A 13,853-nucleotide genomic window follows, 5' to 3' on the forward strand; every position below is an offset into this window, starting at 1 on the left:
TATTTTTTTCTCGTATCCAGAATTTGACTATAATGCATTCAATCATAGACTTTAAAGTAGCAGAAAGATCCTATTTCTTCCCCCCAGATTCCATATAATTGGAAATAATGATTGCATGAAAGTCATTTTCAGGTCATAGTTCTGTCAAATTATAAATTTCTGTCAAGTTATAAATTTTAAAAAACCACCCATTTTTAATGAACTGTTTTTCCTTTTACTACTTTCACATTTTCTAATTCATTAAGTAGTTTTTATGATTCTAAATGATTATTTCATCAAACAGAAGTCAGCCTTCATTATTAACTTTTTAGAAATTTAAATGATTAACTGCAGCAAGCTTAAAAATAGCAGTTGTTCTGATCTAGGAAATGGCCACAGTTTTGTGTTCCCTTTGGAATTAGGAAGTTTATAGTATTTAAGAGATAATGTGAACCATCAGCAAACTGCTATGTTAATGAAATACTCCTTGTAATTCTTAAGATGACATCACAAAAAAAGGCTAAGTTGAATTTTATCTCATTTTTTCTACCTATTACAATTCCTGGATAAAATATGGTAATTGAAAAATAAGTAAGAGAATTAGAACCTGATGGTATATTAGTGCTATTTATCTATTACATACTCAAGGTATACATCTTAGTTTAATATTATAAAAGCACATGCTTTTTTCTATCTTTCCTTTTCATGTACCCATGCCTGTCACAGTTCTTTGAACAAAAGTTCTCTCATTCAACTTGTATGAGAAAATTTGAAATAACATAAGCTCCCCCCCACCCTTTGCTCCAGAATGTCTCTGGCATTTGCTCCAGAATTCAAAAGCCTAGATTAGAATTCCTTGTAAACCTACAGTAGCATGTGTGTGATTATGAAATTGTATTTGGTAGGCATATTTAGGTTTCTGGAACATGGGAAGTATTTGGCTGAGCACACATAAGACAACTGTGCTCCAATGAGGAGCTCAAACAATTCTATTGCTCCAAGCATCTGCCACACTGAAACCACACCCTTTACTCCTCTAAACAGAAAAGCTTTCTATTGAATTCACAGTAGTCAATGGACTTCCCAGTTGATTGGAGAAGCAAACAAAAGTTAAGGGAGGTAAGCATATTGACTGACATGTTTGTTGACCTAACAAAAGAAGACTTAAAAAAAAAAATTGTGGGTATAGGTAGGGTCTCAGAGTCATTTAAAGAAAAGTTAAGTGACATTATACCCACTGGAAAATATTTTTCAATGGATATTTAGAGATTTTTACTTACCTGAAAAATGTATAAGCATGAAAAACATCTTTCAAAAGAAACAAAATATCATGATTTTCCCCATAGTATTATAGGTTATATAGAACAAATTTCTAAAATCAGAATGCATATGGAGATTGAATCTAAATTACTTATATGTAAGTTAACTGCTTTGCTAAAAATTTCATGTTGTTTATTCTAGGCTGGCATTTTCCTGATTATCTGCCTGTTTCTAGGTCACTTCTTTTCATGGTTTGTTGAATGATTGAGAGCATACAAACTTTATAGCTTATTGTAAAGCCTTTTAGAATGATGTTATAAATAACATCTAAAAAGGAAGATGAATTTTAATTGGGGGTACATATTTAGTAATTAGAAAGATATCTTTTTTGGAAAATTATTTTTAAATAATAAAAAATTATGTTTTGAGGAATTATCTTTGTATTTTTATTTACTATAGAAAAAAACAGAGCTGAGGATCATTAGTAAAAACATCTCAAATTCTGTTCATTACTTATTAACATCAGAGTAACACCTTGTGTTTTTATAGCACCTGTTTCTTAGTAGGTGAGAGAACAATGACATTGGGTTTTTATTTTTATTTATATTTTGTTTTGGTTTTTATTTTGTTATATTAATCAATACTAGTTGGACAACTGTATATTTGGGAAGATGCTGGTCTCATACATATTTTACTAATTTGAGAAAATATTTAGAAACATAGGTGGCTTGAGAAAGCTCCAAAGAGTGCTTGTTCCTACTGGGTTAGAACTTTTCTTACTGGCTTAGTTTCTCCAACATTGGTTGTTAGATCCACTGTTTTTATTTTTGTACCATCAGACTTTTCCATGGATTTTTTCTTTCTTGTCAGAAAGCATTTTCTTCTGTTTTCATCAACTACTCACAAGGTAGTAAAGAAAAATACACTTTCAATATTTTCTTTTTTTTTCTATGTAAATAAAATTTCTGAGTATCAGTAATTACAAACTTACCCCTCTAACTAATTTTGCTATTGAGACGCAGCAGTAATTGTTGCCATGATGAATCATCCACAATATAAAACCCTTGGTTCTGTTTTGCCATGGAGGATATCTTACTACGCTGCATTTTGCAGTGTTTTCACATAAAAAGCAGATGTATTTCTTGGAACACCGAGAATAAGATTTTGTCTTCAAACTACCACTTTAATGGACAGACCAGTGTTAACACTTGTTTTGTTTATTAAATTAACTTTGTAAAGAACCTATTAAAATATATTGGGTTTTCCCACACCCCATTTGACCAGTCACAAGGCTCCCCTTTCAAAATTTTCTGTGTTCAGCTGTTTAACCTAGCCCTTATTTGACCAGCATACGCACATAAATTAATTATTTGCTTTTACCTGATGGTTATAACAGTTATTGAAAAAAATGAAAATGAGTAGAAAAGAAAGATACATTTACTTTCATGACTTGAAAGTTTTTAGTAGTCATGATTGATTTTCTTTTAGAGTCTTAGCATATAAGCAGTCTATTAAGTTTCATAGTGATTTACATTAACACTGAATTACATTATTTACAAATTTTAGTAAATTATGTTTATCCAATGTAGATTTTTAAACTGCTGATGAAAACAGTTCAATTTAGCACATTTACTATGTTTTAAAATTCATAAAATAGAGAAGTAAACACATTTAATGTAGGTTATTATTAGGATTTTGAAAGACATTAGCTAATAGCATGTGACTTTTATTTTTAGTATATGAACTGTTGTGTACCTAGCATAATTTAATATAAAATCTTTTCTAATTTATATCTGTTACTTTTCAAAAATAGTTACTTTTCCAGTATTTCCGGAAAATAAGTTGTTATGTTTGGCTTTGTAATAATGCAATACCTCACTTCTTAGGATCTGATCAACCTTTTACAGCTTTAACAACCTCATAAGAAATGCCTACTTATTTGCTTTGTGAGAAAAAAAAATCTGGCATGCAGTGAGCTCTCATGCAGTGATGTATGTCAAGCAGTGGCACATGTACATTCCGTTCCACAGTTTGTACTAACAGCCATTGTTGGACCAGGCATTTCTCCAAATCTCATGAGTTAGAGAATGGTAATTATAGTAAGTTGTATATTATAAATAATGCATGTATGTTCCACATGAGCTATGTGGGATTTCGGCCCATTTGCTCGAACATAGCTGCATAATGCTTTGTTTGGATTTTGTTGCAAATGATTGATAGTGCAGAATGTAGGCAATGATGTAAATGACTGTTGGACTGCCTTGAAAATTTCAGTGCAAGTGGTGATTTCTTTTCTTTTTCTGTGTGCTTGTCTAGTCTCGGCAGACACCTGAGGGTGAGTTCCTTCCCCTTGACCAACTTGAACTGGATGTAGGTTTTAGCACAGGGGCAGATCAACTTTTTCTTGTTTCCCCACTCACGATTTGCCACGTGATCGATGCCAAAAGCCCCTTTTATGACCTGTCCCAGAGAAGCATGCAAACTGAACAGTTCGAGATTGTCGTCATTCTAGAAGGCATTGTGGAAACAACTGGTGAGTAAAAACACAGATATACCATCAACTTCCTTTATTTCGTGACGTTATATTATATGCACAAATGTGTCAAATTAGGCTAATGTCTCAGTTCACAGTAATGAAAGTAATGACTTGCTTCTTAAGACACTGCTTTGAAAATGAAAATTTACTTTTTTGATGATTGTATAGGTAATGTTAACTCAGGAATACTCAATGCAAAAAAAAAAATTGAGGTGACTCCTTACAAATGATTATGATGTTCTATTTTAATTAATAAACTTGGATTTTCTGTAATCATAATTTTTCTTTAAAGATTCAAGGTTAAAATAAATTCTGGGTAATTAGTGAGCAGCCTGCACTCAGCATGCATATTCTTGCTTTTGAGATGGTGATTCAGGGTTTAATAGATAAAGCTTTGATATGCTACTATGTGCAGCCACAGTGAAGATTCCCCGTGTATGTACACGTATGCTAAAACAGCGTTTTAATTTCAAAATGGATCAATACATTAGTCCAGCTGAACCTTGACAAAAAAAAAAAATTAGAAAATTTTCCCTTTTTTCCTCCTGTTTTGGTATAGCTACATGCTTTATGATACTTCTTAAGATGCAATATAACATTGGTTGTCTGAAATATAGTTTGCTACTCTCTAAGGAAAGTAATGCTGGCAAAGGAAAGAAACAATAAATCACACTATATTATTTTTGATTTAAACATTATCCAGTATTTATGAACCTGTGGGATGCCTGAAACTAATAATGTAATATCCTATATAATTCTATGCTATTGATGTATTTATGTGTATATGGATATACACACATATACATATGTATGCATATGTATCTTGAGTTCTACCCTTTCTACAAATAATGAGAAAACAATAAATATTTTAGCTATCAATTTTTTAACCAATACAAACAACCGTAAAATGTTGATTACTAGGTATCAGCTATAGAAATATTGAAAATAACATTGTCAATAACATAGATACATGCAAACTTTATGACAGAATGGGAGCCATGTCATAATCAGAGATCCCTTCTTGGTTAAAGCTTTGCTCAAGGAACAGGGGGAGGGAAGCCATTGGTGTTTCATCTGTCACCTAATACCTATTTGAAATTTCAATAAGGTACTTAGTTTCTGTAAGCTTCTTTTCCTTCTCTTTAATGTGAAAATGATACAATAGACCCTTCAAAGCTGCTTGTCCTATTACTATTGCTGTAAATACTTCAGTTTACATATTAAAATTTTTAAGGAGCATGAGTAAAGTTTCAATGTGTCACTCTGTATCTGAAATTTGATTTCTGTGCTGGTTTAATGGTTTAAATATTATATTTTTAAAATTCATATAATGTTATATTTCTAAAATTATATAATAAATTGATTTTATTTAGATTAATCAATCTAAAACAATATAATCTTCATCAATATATTAAAAAATTAAATAAAAATTCAAAAGCTTTTAATTCAACAAATCTTTATACTTAAGTTTCAATTTATATTAATTTATTGAGAAAGTACTGAGCCAAACAGATGCTTCAGTTTTTATTGATTTGCTTCTTATGACATAATTCTTTGTGACACCTGCTTAAAGTCTACTAATGGTTTATTATTATTCTAATAACTGACATGAGTGATGTTTCTGTTTCACTTGATCACCTCAGAAGCCTTTTGTTCTTTCTTTTCTTTAACTTTCTTTCTCTTCCCCTCTCTCACTCCTTCTCCTTCATCCTTTCCCTCCTTCCATCCTTCTGTCTAGCAGTCCATCCATCCATCCATCCATCCATCCATCCATCCATCCATCCATTTTCCACTTTAGCCATATTTTGTGTGTATTTCTCAAGAATGAGGATATTCTCCTACAAAATCACAGTGTGATTAAGAAAAAAAAAAAAACAGGAAATTTAACAATGATAAAATATTACTATATAAGCCATAGTCCATGTTCAGATTTTGTCACTTTTGTAGTAATTTACATTATAAGTATGTTCTTCTGGTTCAATACCAGTTTAAGGACTATGCTTTTCATTTATTTACTTGTCTTCTCAGACTCCAGAAGAAATAGTTCTTATTTTGCATTTTTTTTAAAGATTTATTTATTTTTACAAGAACTGGAGTACAGGTTAGAGGCGTGGGAGGGTGAGAGAATTCACCAGAAACAGAGTGAGGAGCAGAACAGGCAGACAGACTGAAAGCACTTCTGAGGGGAGCAGTGGGTGAGTCAAGAGAGGTCTGCTGCGCCATGTGGGTATCTCCCTGGCTGGACAGGAATCAAGCCCATGCTGCCGAGGCTGTGGACGGCTTCACAGCACAGCGCTCAACCTGCTGCAACACCAGGGAGGCCCTTATTTTGGATTCTTTTTTTTTTTTTTAAGATTTATTTATTTATTTATTTATACAAGCACTGGGTGCAGTCAGAAGCACGGGAGGGTGAGAGAATTCACCAGAGCCAGAGGGGAGAGCAGAGCAGGCAGACAGACTGAGGACACTGCTGAGGGGAGCAGCGGGTGGGCGGCAGGAGAGGTTTGTGCGCCATGTGGGATCCTCAGCCCAGCGGCCCGGGATGGAACCGGCACTGCAGAGTCTGCCAGCAGCTTTGCAGCCCAGCCACCGGGGAGGCCCTTATTTTGTATTCTTGACCTTGACTTGAAAAGTATAGGTCAGGTGTTTTGTAGAATGTCTCTCAATTCTGATTTTCTAAAGATTTTTTAGGTATTCTCTTGATTTTGATTTTTGGCTTCTACATGGGCCTTTTAAGGGAATAGTGAAGCAGTTTGTTTTTAGATTTTACTATGCATTCATAACTCATAGTCTTTTTCATATTTCAGAGGTTCATAGTTAATAAATAATGTCCTATATATGGTAGTTAGACGTTTTGTAGCATTAAATTATTCACTGGGATTATAGGTTTTATTTTAACATTTTCTCCCACTCTTTTTTTTTTTTAAACAATGCACTGGCAGGGACTACTTTCAACAGAAAATGTGAAAAGTTGACTGGAGATTAGATTTCTTGTATAGAAATTGCTTTTAAGGAGAGTTTAAAATTGTATTGTATGTGGGTCTGTTTCCTCTTAACCTCTTAATTAAACTTGTTTTCTAGATCTAAAATAGCAAGACAGCAAAAAACATTGCTCATAATTTATAGAATTTATTTTACGTTTATTTTACGTTAGAATTTAGCTGACATTTTGTTTGTATACATGTCCTTATTAAGTAAGTCTTGCACAGTTCAAACTATAAAATCTGTCTATTTCCAGACCCCAGTGTGCCTGGTAAAAATAACATAAACATTTTTATGTTCACTTGATCATTTAACATTTTACTGAGATTTATTTGATTCATTTTGAAGGATGTGTCTTCTTTTCTCCTTCCCATGTACAATAATTTTACTTTCTTATAATATATATTGCTTAGGAAAAGACAGTTATATTTTGTGGACATTTTACAAACAGCAATAATATCATATTTTCTTACCATGTTTTTTTGCTACATAGCTTTGTGAATAAACTTATTTGATATAACTTTCTATCATATTTTGCTCTAAATACTAAGTTTTTATCATTCATTCATTTGTTCATTAGGCACGTATTTAGACAAGTACTTGAATATATTCTGTATACTTAAAGTATTTGAAATGCTTTAGAATGTTGATACAGCGGTGACCAAGACAGAGATACTCTCCTTCCTTAATGTGGGTTATATTTTAACTAGCAGAAGCAGATGTCAAAACAAAACAAAATAATCAAGATATTATCAGACAGTAATATGTTAAGGGTAAGAGATCAAGACAAACCAAAGTAATAAAATAAGGAATGCATCCCAAGTTATTTTTGGCTGATGGTTAAGGAAAGGTCTCTCTGAGACTGCTTGACCCCCAACTAGAGACCTGACAAGAATTACCTGAGCCCATCAAAGGTGGAACATGATGGACAGAGTGAAAGCTTGTACAATGGACTTGAATTGGGAATCATCCTGATTTATTCCAGAAACTAAGAGAAAGGAGAGATGGTTGGGGCACAGTGACAGACGTGATGTGAAGAGCCAGGTGAGAAGTCATATAGGTGAAGGGGCCACCTCTGCACTCTAGATGATTTTATTGTGTTTGTAGGAAGGGCTTGGATTTGATAAGGAAGTAAAGTCTGTAGTTAAGTGAAAGTAACAATATAGTAATCTCAAAGTGTATATGTGGGGAAAAAACCACTTTTTTCCTAATGGGTTGCATGTAGTTTCTTTAAAAATGAATGAACCCAATGTCTTGGAAATACGTAAAACTTAAGAGAGTTATCATTTTGGCATTGATTTTATTTAATACTTCCCATCTCTCTAGCATACATATCCAATTGCTCACTTCACTGCAGTCCCCCCTAACATCTCATTTAGATTTTGCTTCTTCCCATCCGTTAGTCTCAGCAGGAGTGGTGATGGTGGAGGGCGTTGAGAAATTAGAAGCATTCTCATTTCCATGAAAAATTTCAACTTTCATCAGGAGTCATAATAATTAATTGTCCAAATACCTTGGAAATCAGGGTCATTGCCTTCCTTCCTTCAGATGAATTGAATTTTCACTCTGAACAAGGAATGCAAGCTTTGCCTCTTCATTAATAACCTTTGCTTCTTTGCTCAGCCAGCACATTCCTAAACATAGGTTACCTCTAACTCTTGCTCTCTTTGTCTCTTCTCCCAGGAGAGCGAGCACTGCTAGAGGCAAACAGCATTGCAGATTTGGCTCATTAGGACTCTGTGCTTTCAAACTTCAATCTGCTCTCTGCTGCTATTTGGCAGTCTTTTTAATTGTCTTTTCTGTACTCCCCAGCTCTCTCCCTGTGGGATCTATTTTAGACCTTTTCTCTCTCTCCATGCCCCCAGTCCCAGCTGTCCTATTCCTTCTTTGCCTATCATCTCTCTACCTATTTTCTCACAAAGAAAGGGACACTTCAATTTTTATACATTTCTTTACTCTCTTTATCCTTTTCTTATAATTATCTTGTCTTTTTCCTGATTTTGGGGCGGAGGTAGAAGGGGTAGGTGTCCTTATCCTTCAATAAGAACATAGATCTAGTTCTGCTTTCTACCACCTGTGACTCAGCTCCAATACTTATCAAACCTAATACCTAAAACCTCATTGACTCTATTTGCCCTCAAACATTTCCAGCTCTTTCCTCATGAAAAAAAAATACAAAATCCTATTATTTACCCCTTTATGCTTAACGATCTTCCTTAAATTCAGAGTAACCACATTTTCTTTCTGTTTCTTGTCCTTTATATTTTCCAATTGTTATATACTCATCACTGCCCCTTCCTCTTCCTCCTCGATTCTGTGCCTCCTGGTTTTCTTCTACCCCTGCCACCTATCATTTAGAACCCAAATGCATACCTATTTTTTTTCTGTAATGAATTAACACAGTACTCACAAGTTCACCATTCTACTTATATCGCCTGCTATGAAATCTTCCACCAGATAGGGTTTTATAGTTGCTATTAATTTCAGGGAATTTTTGCACTTGAATGTCACTATTCAGCATCAACTTGTCTAAATACCAACTCATCATCAAATTGCATCCTCCTTTGGAAATTTATTATTATCTCTATTAATTATGAAATTATTGCAATTTTATTCCATATACCCCCGTTTTCCTTTATTATACCGGATTATTTATACAATCCACATATACCTATGAGCACCTATTCTTGACCCTAGAGGATGCTTTCAATAACAAAACAAAATTCCTGCCTTTGTGAGTATTACTTTCTTATGTGGGAAATAGAAAACAAAATGAAGTACCTCAACTAAAATAATAGAAAGTGATAGCTGTAATGAAAAAAAAATAAAGTGGGAGGGCAAGATTAGCTCAGGCTGAAATGAGGAGGTGACCTTTGAGCCCACACACAGTATTTTGAGTAGCTCAGATCCCTAGGAGAAGGGCACTCACGCAGAAGTGTCAGCAATAGTAAGGGCACGGCAAGAGCTGGGTACTTGGCTTCCATTATCTCTTTGTAATTTCTTTTTTCCTGTATTTTTCCTTTATTAAAAACTTATAAAAATCATCTATTTTGCTTATAAGTGCCTATGGTAATGGGAAAAATCTCTGGCACATAATTTAGCAAAGATTATGATATAATGGAAGCAAATATACTGCAGGTGAGATAACAGAGGTACTTTGTAATCTTAGTAATATCTTAGTAATATCTCTTAATTAACTATTCTTCATTAGCCTACATTATAGTACTTATAAATCACAGTATTTGTTACAGGAATGGATTTAGCAACTATAGGATCTCTGCTTACATGCATATTGTGTACTGTTGCTGGGTAAATTTGCTTGCACTACATTCATGATATACCTATGCTCAAAAATCCCTAGTGACTATGATATCTAAATGCATGTGTTTTCCTCCTGGGAAAACAGGGCTGCACTTCTTACTACAACATCCATAATATGTCCTGCATGACCAGAAGTAATTGAGTCCTGCTCTCTCTTGACTTCCATGGCTGTGAACATGCCATTTTCATGCTCTAGGGCAGCCTCTCTGACCTCCCTCACACAGCATAAGAGCTGCCATATTTGTTCTGTCTTCTCTCAATACTTTAGCACTTTAATCTGCATGTTTTTCCTTAATAACTCACTAAAAAAAATTTCAGTGAAAGAGCTAAATAGATGTTCATTATAGAAAAAAATACAAAAATACAAATATGCACAAGAAAAACTTTACTCTTCATTTCAGCTATTGACTGTAAACATTATTGGCCAATAACTTTTCAGGTGTCCAACTTCAGATAAATTGTCATTACATAACCGTGTTATTTTCTAACTTGCTTAATTGTATATATATTCTTACCATCTTTCATCTAAAATTATAATTCTATACCATTAGTTTTAATGACTTTATTTTATGACACTTTATGTATCTATCTGAATCTTTACTTACCCTGTTGATATTTTTAGGTTTTTCATATTTAATAAGTCAAATACTCTTATATTCTATAGTTTTAATTTATTTACCACCAAATCTTATATTTCATATAAATCTCTAGGAATAGAATTACTGGTAAGGGAGCATACAAATATGTTCATTAGTAATATCTATTTCAAGACTATTATATAGAAACTGATACCCATTTATAATTATACACGATGATGCCTATTTCCTCATATACTTGCCACAATGGGTGTTATAATTGTTTTTATCTTTGCTAATTTTATATTCTTATGTTCTTTTTGATTACTAGTGAAGTTACAATTATTGTATCTATAGGTTATGAATTTTATTTCATGAATTCTCAACATGGCTCATTTTTCTCATCATTCTTTTTATGCATAATTTCTTGTATAGTTGGCTCACGATTGTTAAGAAAAACCATGTCCCCTGTATTAGTCTGTGTACTGTCCTCAAAATATTTTCTTTATGCACATAATTGTATCACATTCAACTCATGCTACTTTTTTCCATCTCTGGATATATTGTAAATTTCTACTATTGATTGAGATTTTAATGGCTATTTACTTTATATTTCACAGCTCCAGAAAAGTGAGAGGTCCTTTTAAACAGTTTGGTTTGTTGTAATTTTTAAGTGACATTAATAGAGTTGTTTTCTTTATATAAATTTGTTTTCTGAGTCACAAATAGTTTTTTTTATAGGAAGTTAATAATTTCCTGTTGATTATTTATATTAGGTGTAAGATAATACAAAGAAGATTTAACAGGAAGCCTACAATCTAGAGGGAGAAATTTGAGCTAAATTGAGTATCAGTGACATGTGCTCAAAAAGACATATGTGAAACTATAGTAGGAACCTAGAAATATGGCCCATGAGAGACTTGTTCTTGAGGAGGTCTATTTCCTTCCTAGGGGAAATAGCATGAGCAGAGACAGGAAGGTGAAGTTGAAGCTCACTGGCAGGGTAAGGGCAAGTGGGACCTCTCTGACCGGAGAGACAGCAAAGGACAACATATTTTCTTAGAGGAATCAAATTACTTGGTATGGTCAGATTATAGAACAGGAGATGGGGAACTGGCTGGAGATCACCTACCTGCAAGTTATAGTTTAGACCTAATTCTGTAGGCGAAAAGCCCTTGAAAAATTTTAAGCAGGAGAATGTCATGGTCATATTTACATGATCAAAAGGTCCCTCTGGTTAGCTGGTGGTGGAGGATGGATTGAATGGAAGTGAGACCGGAGACAGGCCGGTTATTAGGTTGTTGCAGGAGGCCAGAGCAGAGGTAATTGAGGCCTGCATGAATTGTCTGGCTGAGGCAACTATATGACAGTTAAAAATAATGAAAAAGCCTTTGGTTTCAAAGCTGTTACTTGTGATTTAAAAGAAATGGGAAAAACAGAATCCTTCCCACTGAAGTTCTACAAGTTACTGAGAAAAAGCTGAGACATGCGGAAAAAAAGAATTTTTGAGAAAAATAGGTGAAACAGCACAAACAAGCCACTGGTCCATCAGTTATTATTAAAATTCTGACTACTGAGTGCTTTTCTAGATTTCTTACTGGTATAAATCTGTTTGATTATTATTATTATTATTATTTTTACAAAGAGCACAAAAACGTGAATAATTGAGATGTGGCTAAATGATTCTACAATTTTTAATTTATTCATTTTAATTAATCATTATTCCTCAGTGATCAGCAACCCCCCCTAGTGTTATTGGTAAATGAGTAAGCACTCTCCTGACCTGACCATTGGAAAGTACTTCCTCACTATAGGTTCTGAAGCACTAAATTGAGCTCCTCGTATTTGTATCCATAACCTAAATCAGGCATTTGTTTACTTCTCTGGTTTCCTGGTCCCTGGCCAGATTGCGGTTACCTTTTAAAGTAATTGTTGGTTTCTCATAAGACCTTCTACCCTATCAGATAAGAACTTGTGACACATGGATCTATATATATTGAAAATTGATAAGTATCCTCTTCTTAGTAACTTCTGTAATCACATATTTGGTTTTTATTGTTTCTTAATTGTGATTTTTTTCTTTCTTTTAGAAACATCTTTTCTGTAATTTCTTGAGTGAAAATAAGGCTAAAATTCTGGGACAAATGGATCATTGTTAAATCTCAGCATTGCTTTTTAAAATAATTTTGCAATTAAAAATCTTGCATTTTTAATTTGTAGCTCTTTATGAGCATTTTCTAAATGAAATCCTACATTATCATTTTCTTTTGCTAGATCATTGAAGGGAAGTTTTTTGTACTTAAAAAAATTAATACCTAAATATTGATGTGTGAGGTAGGATGATCAACTGCCTTGGTTTGCCTATACCTGAAAGATTTTCTGGGATATGAGCTTAAAGTAGGAACCCTGACTGACTGAGAATATCTAGGCTTCCTAAATGTCTGCTTCAACTTAATTGAGAAGTTTTCCTTATTGATAGGTAGGTCTTTTCAAATTTTTGATTGGAGTTATTCTAGCATTTTCCTTAGCCTTTTTCAACATTAAAAATCTCAAAAATACATAAAGAATATTTTTCACATTTTCTGTTTATTATTTTCATTGCTGGCCTTTAATACAACATTTTAAAAAAATATTTATTTATTTATTTATACAAGCACTGGGTACAGTCAGAAGCACAGGAGGGCCAGGGAATTCACCAGAGCCAGAGCGGGGAACAGAACAGGCAGAATGACGAAGTACACTGCTGAGGGGAGCAGCGGGCGGCAGGAGAGGTCTGCGCGCCATGTGGGACCCTCACCCAGGGGCCGGGGATCGAACCGGCACTTCAGAGGCTGCGGGCAGCTTCGCAACCCAGCGCTCAACCACTGAGCCACTGGGGAGGCCCCTTTAATAGAACATTTTATTAATACTGTCCTTGGTGTTTTAGGGTGAATATTTGTCATTTGTTGAGCCAGAGGTTGATACAGTAAATTACTGTGGCTGAAAAGAATGGGTGAGGCTTGATACTTTGTCACATTCTTGCTTAAACTGCAGTGAATTAAAGAGGTCAGAAAACCTGTGGGTAAACTTGACTTGTAAATGTAGGTATTTCAGAATTTTAATTGGGGAAAGCAGTTTTATTTACAGTGTGGTATATAGTTCAATGACAATGAACTTTATAGTTTAGACATTAGCTAATTCATTTGCAGAGATTTTCTAGG

General features: G+C 33.9%; 1 protein-coding gene across 1 annotated transcript in view; it reads left to right on the plus strand.

Moving 5' to 3' along the window:
* Positions 1-13,853, plus strand: part of KCNJ3 (potassium inwardly rectifying channel subfamily J member 3) — a gene marked incomplete at both ends in the record, with an annotated part of 139,041 nt that overhangs the window by 6,712 nt on the left and 118,476 nt on the right. Inside the window, one exon of the mRNA XM_084243229.1 lies at positions 3,556-3,772. Coding sequence (XP_084099355.1) covers positions 3,556-3,772 — 217 coding nt within the window. The remainder of the gene's footprint in view (positions 1-3,555; positions 3,773-13,853) is intronic.

Source organism: Talpa europaea (genome assembly GCF_964194135.1).
Source record: "Talpa europaea genome assembly, chromosome: 1".
Lineage (NCBI taxonomy): Eukaryota > Metazoa > Chordata > Mammalia > Eulipotyphla > Talpidae > Talpa > Talpa europaea.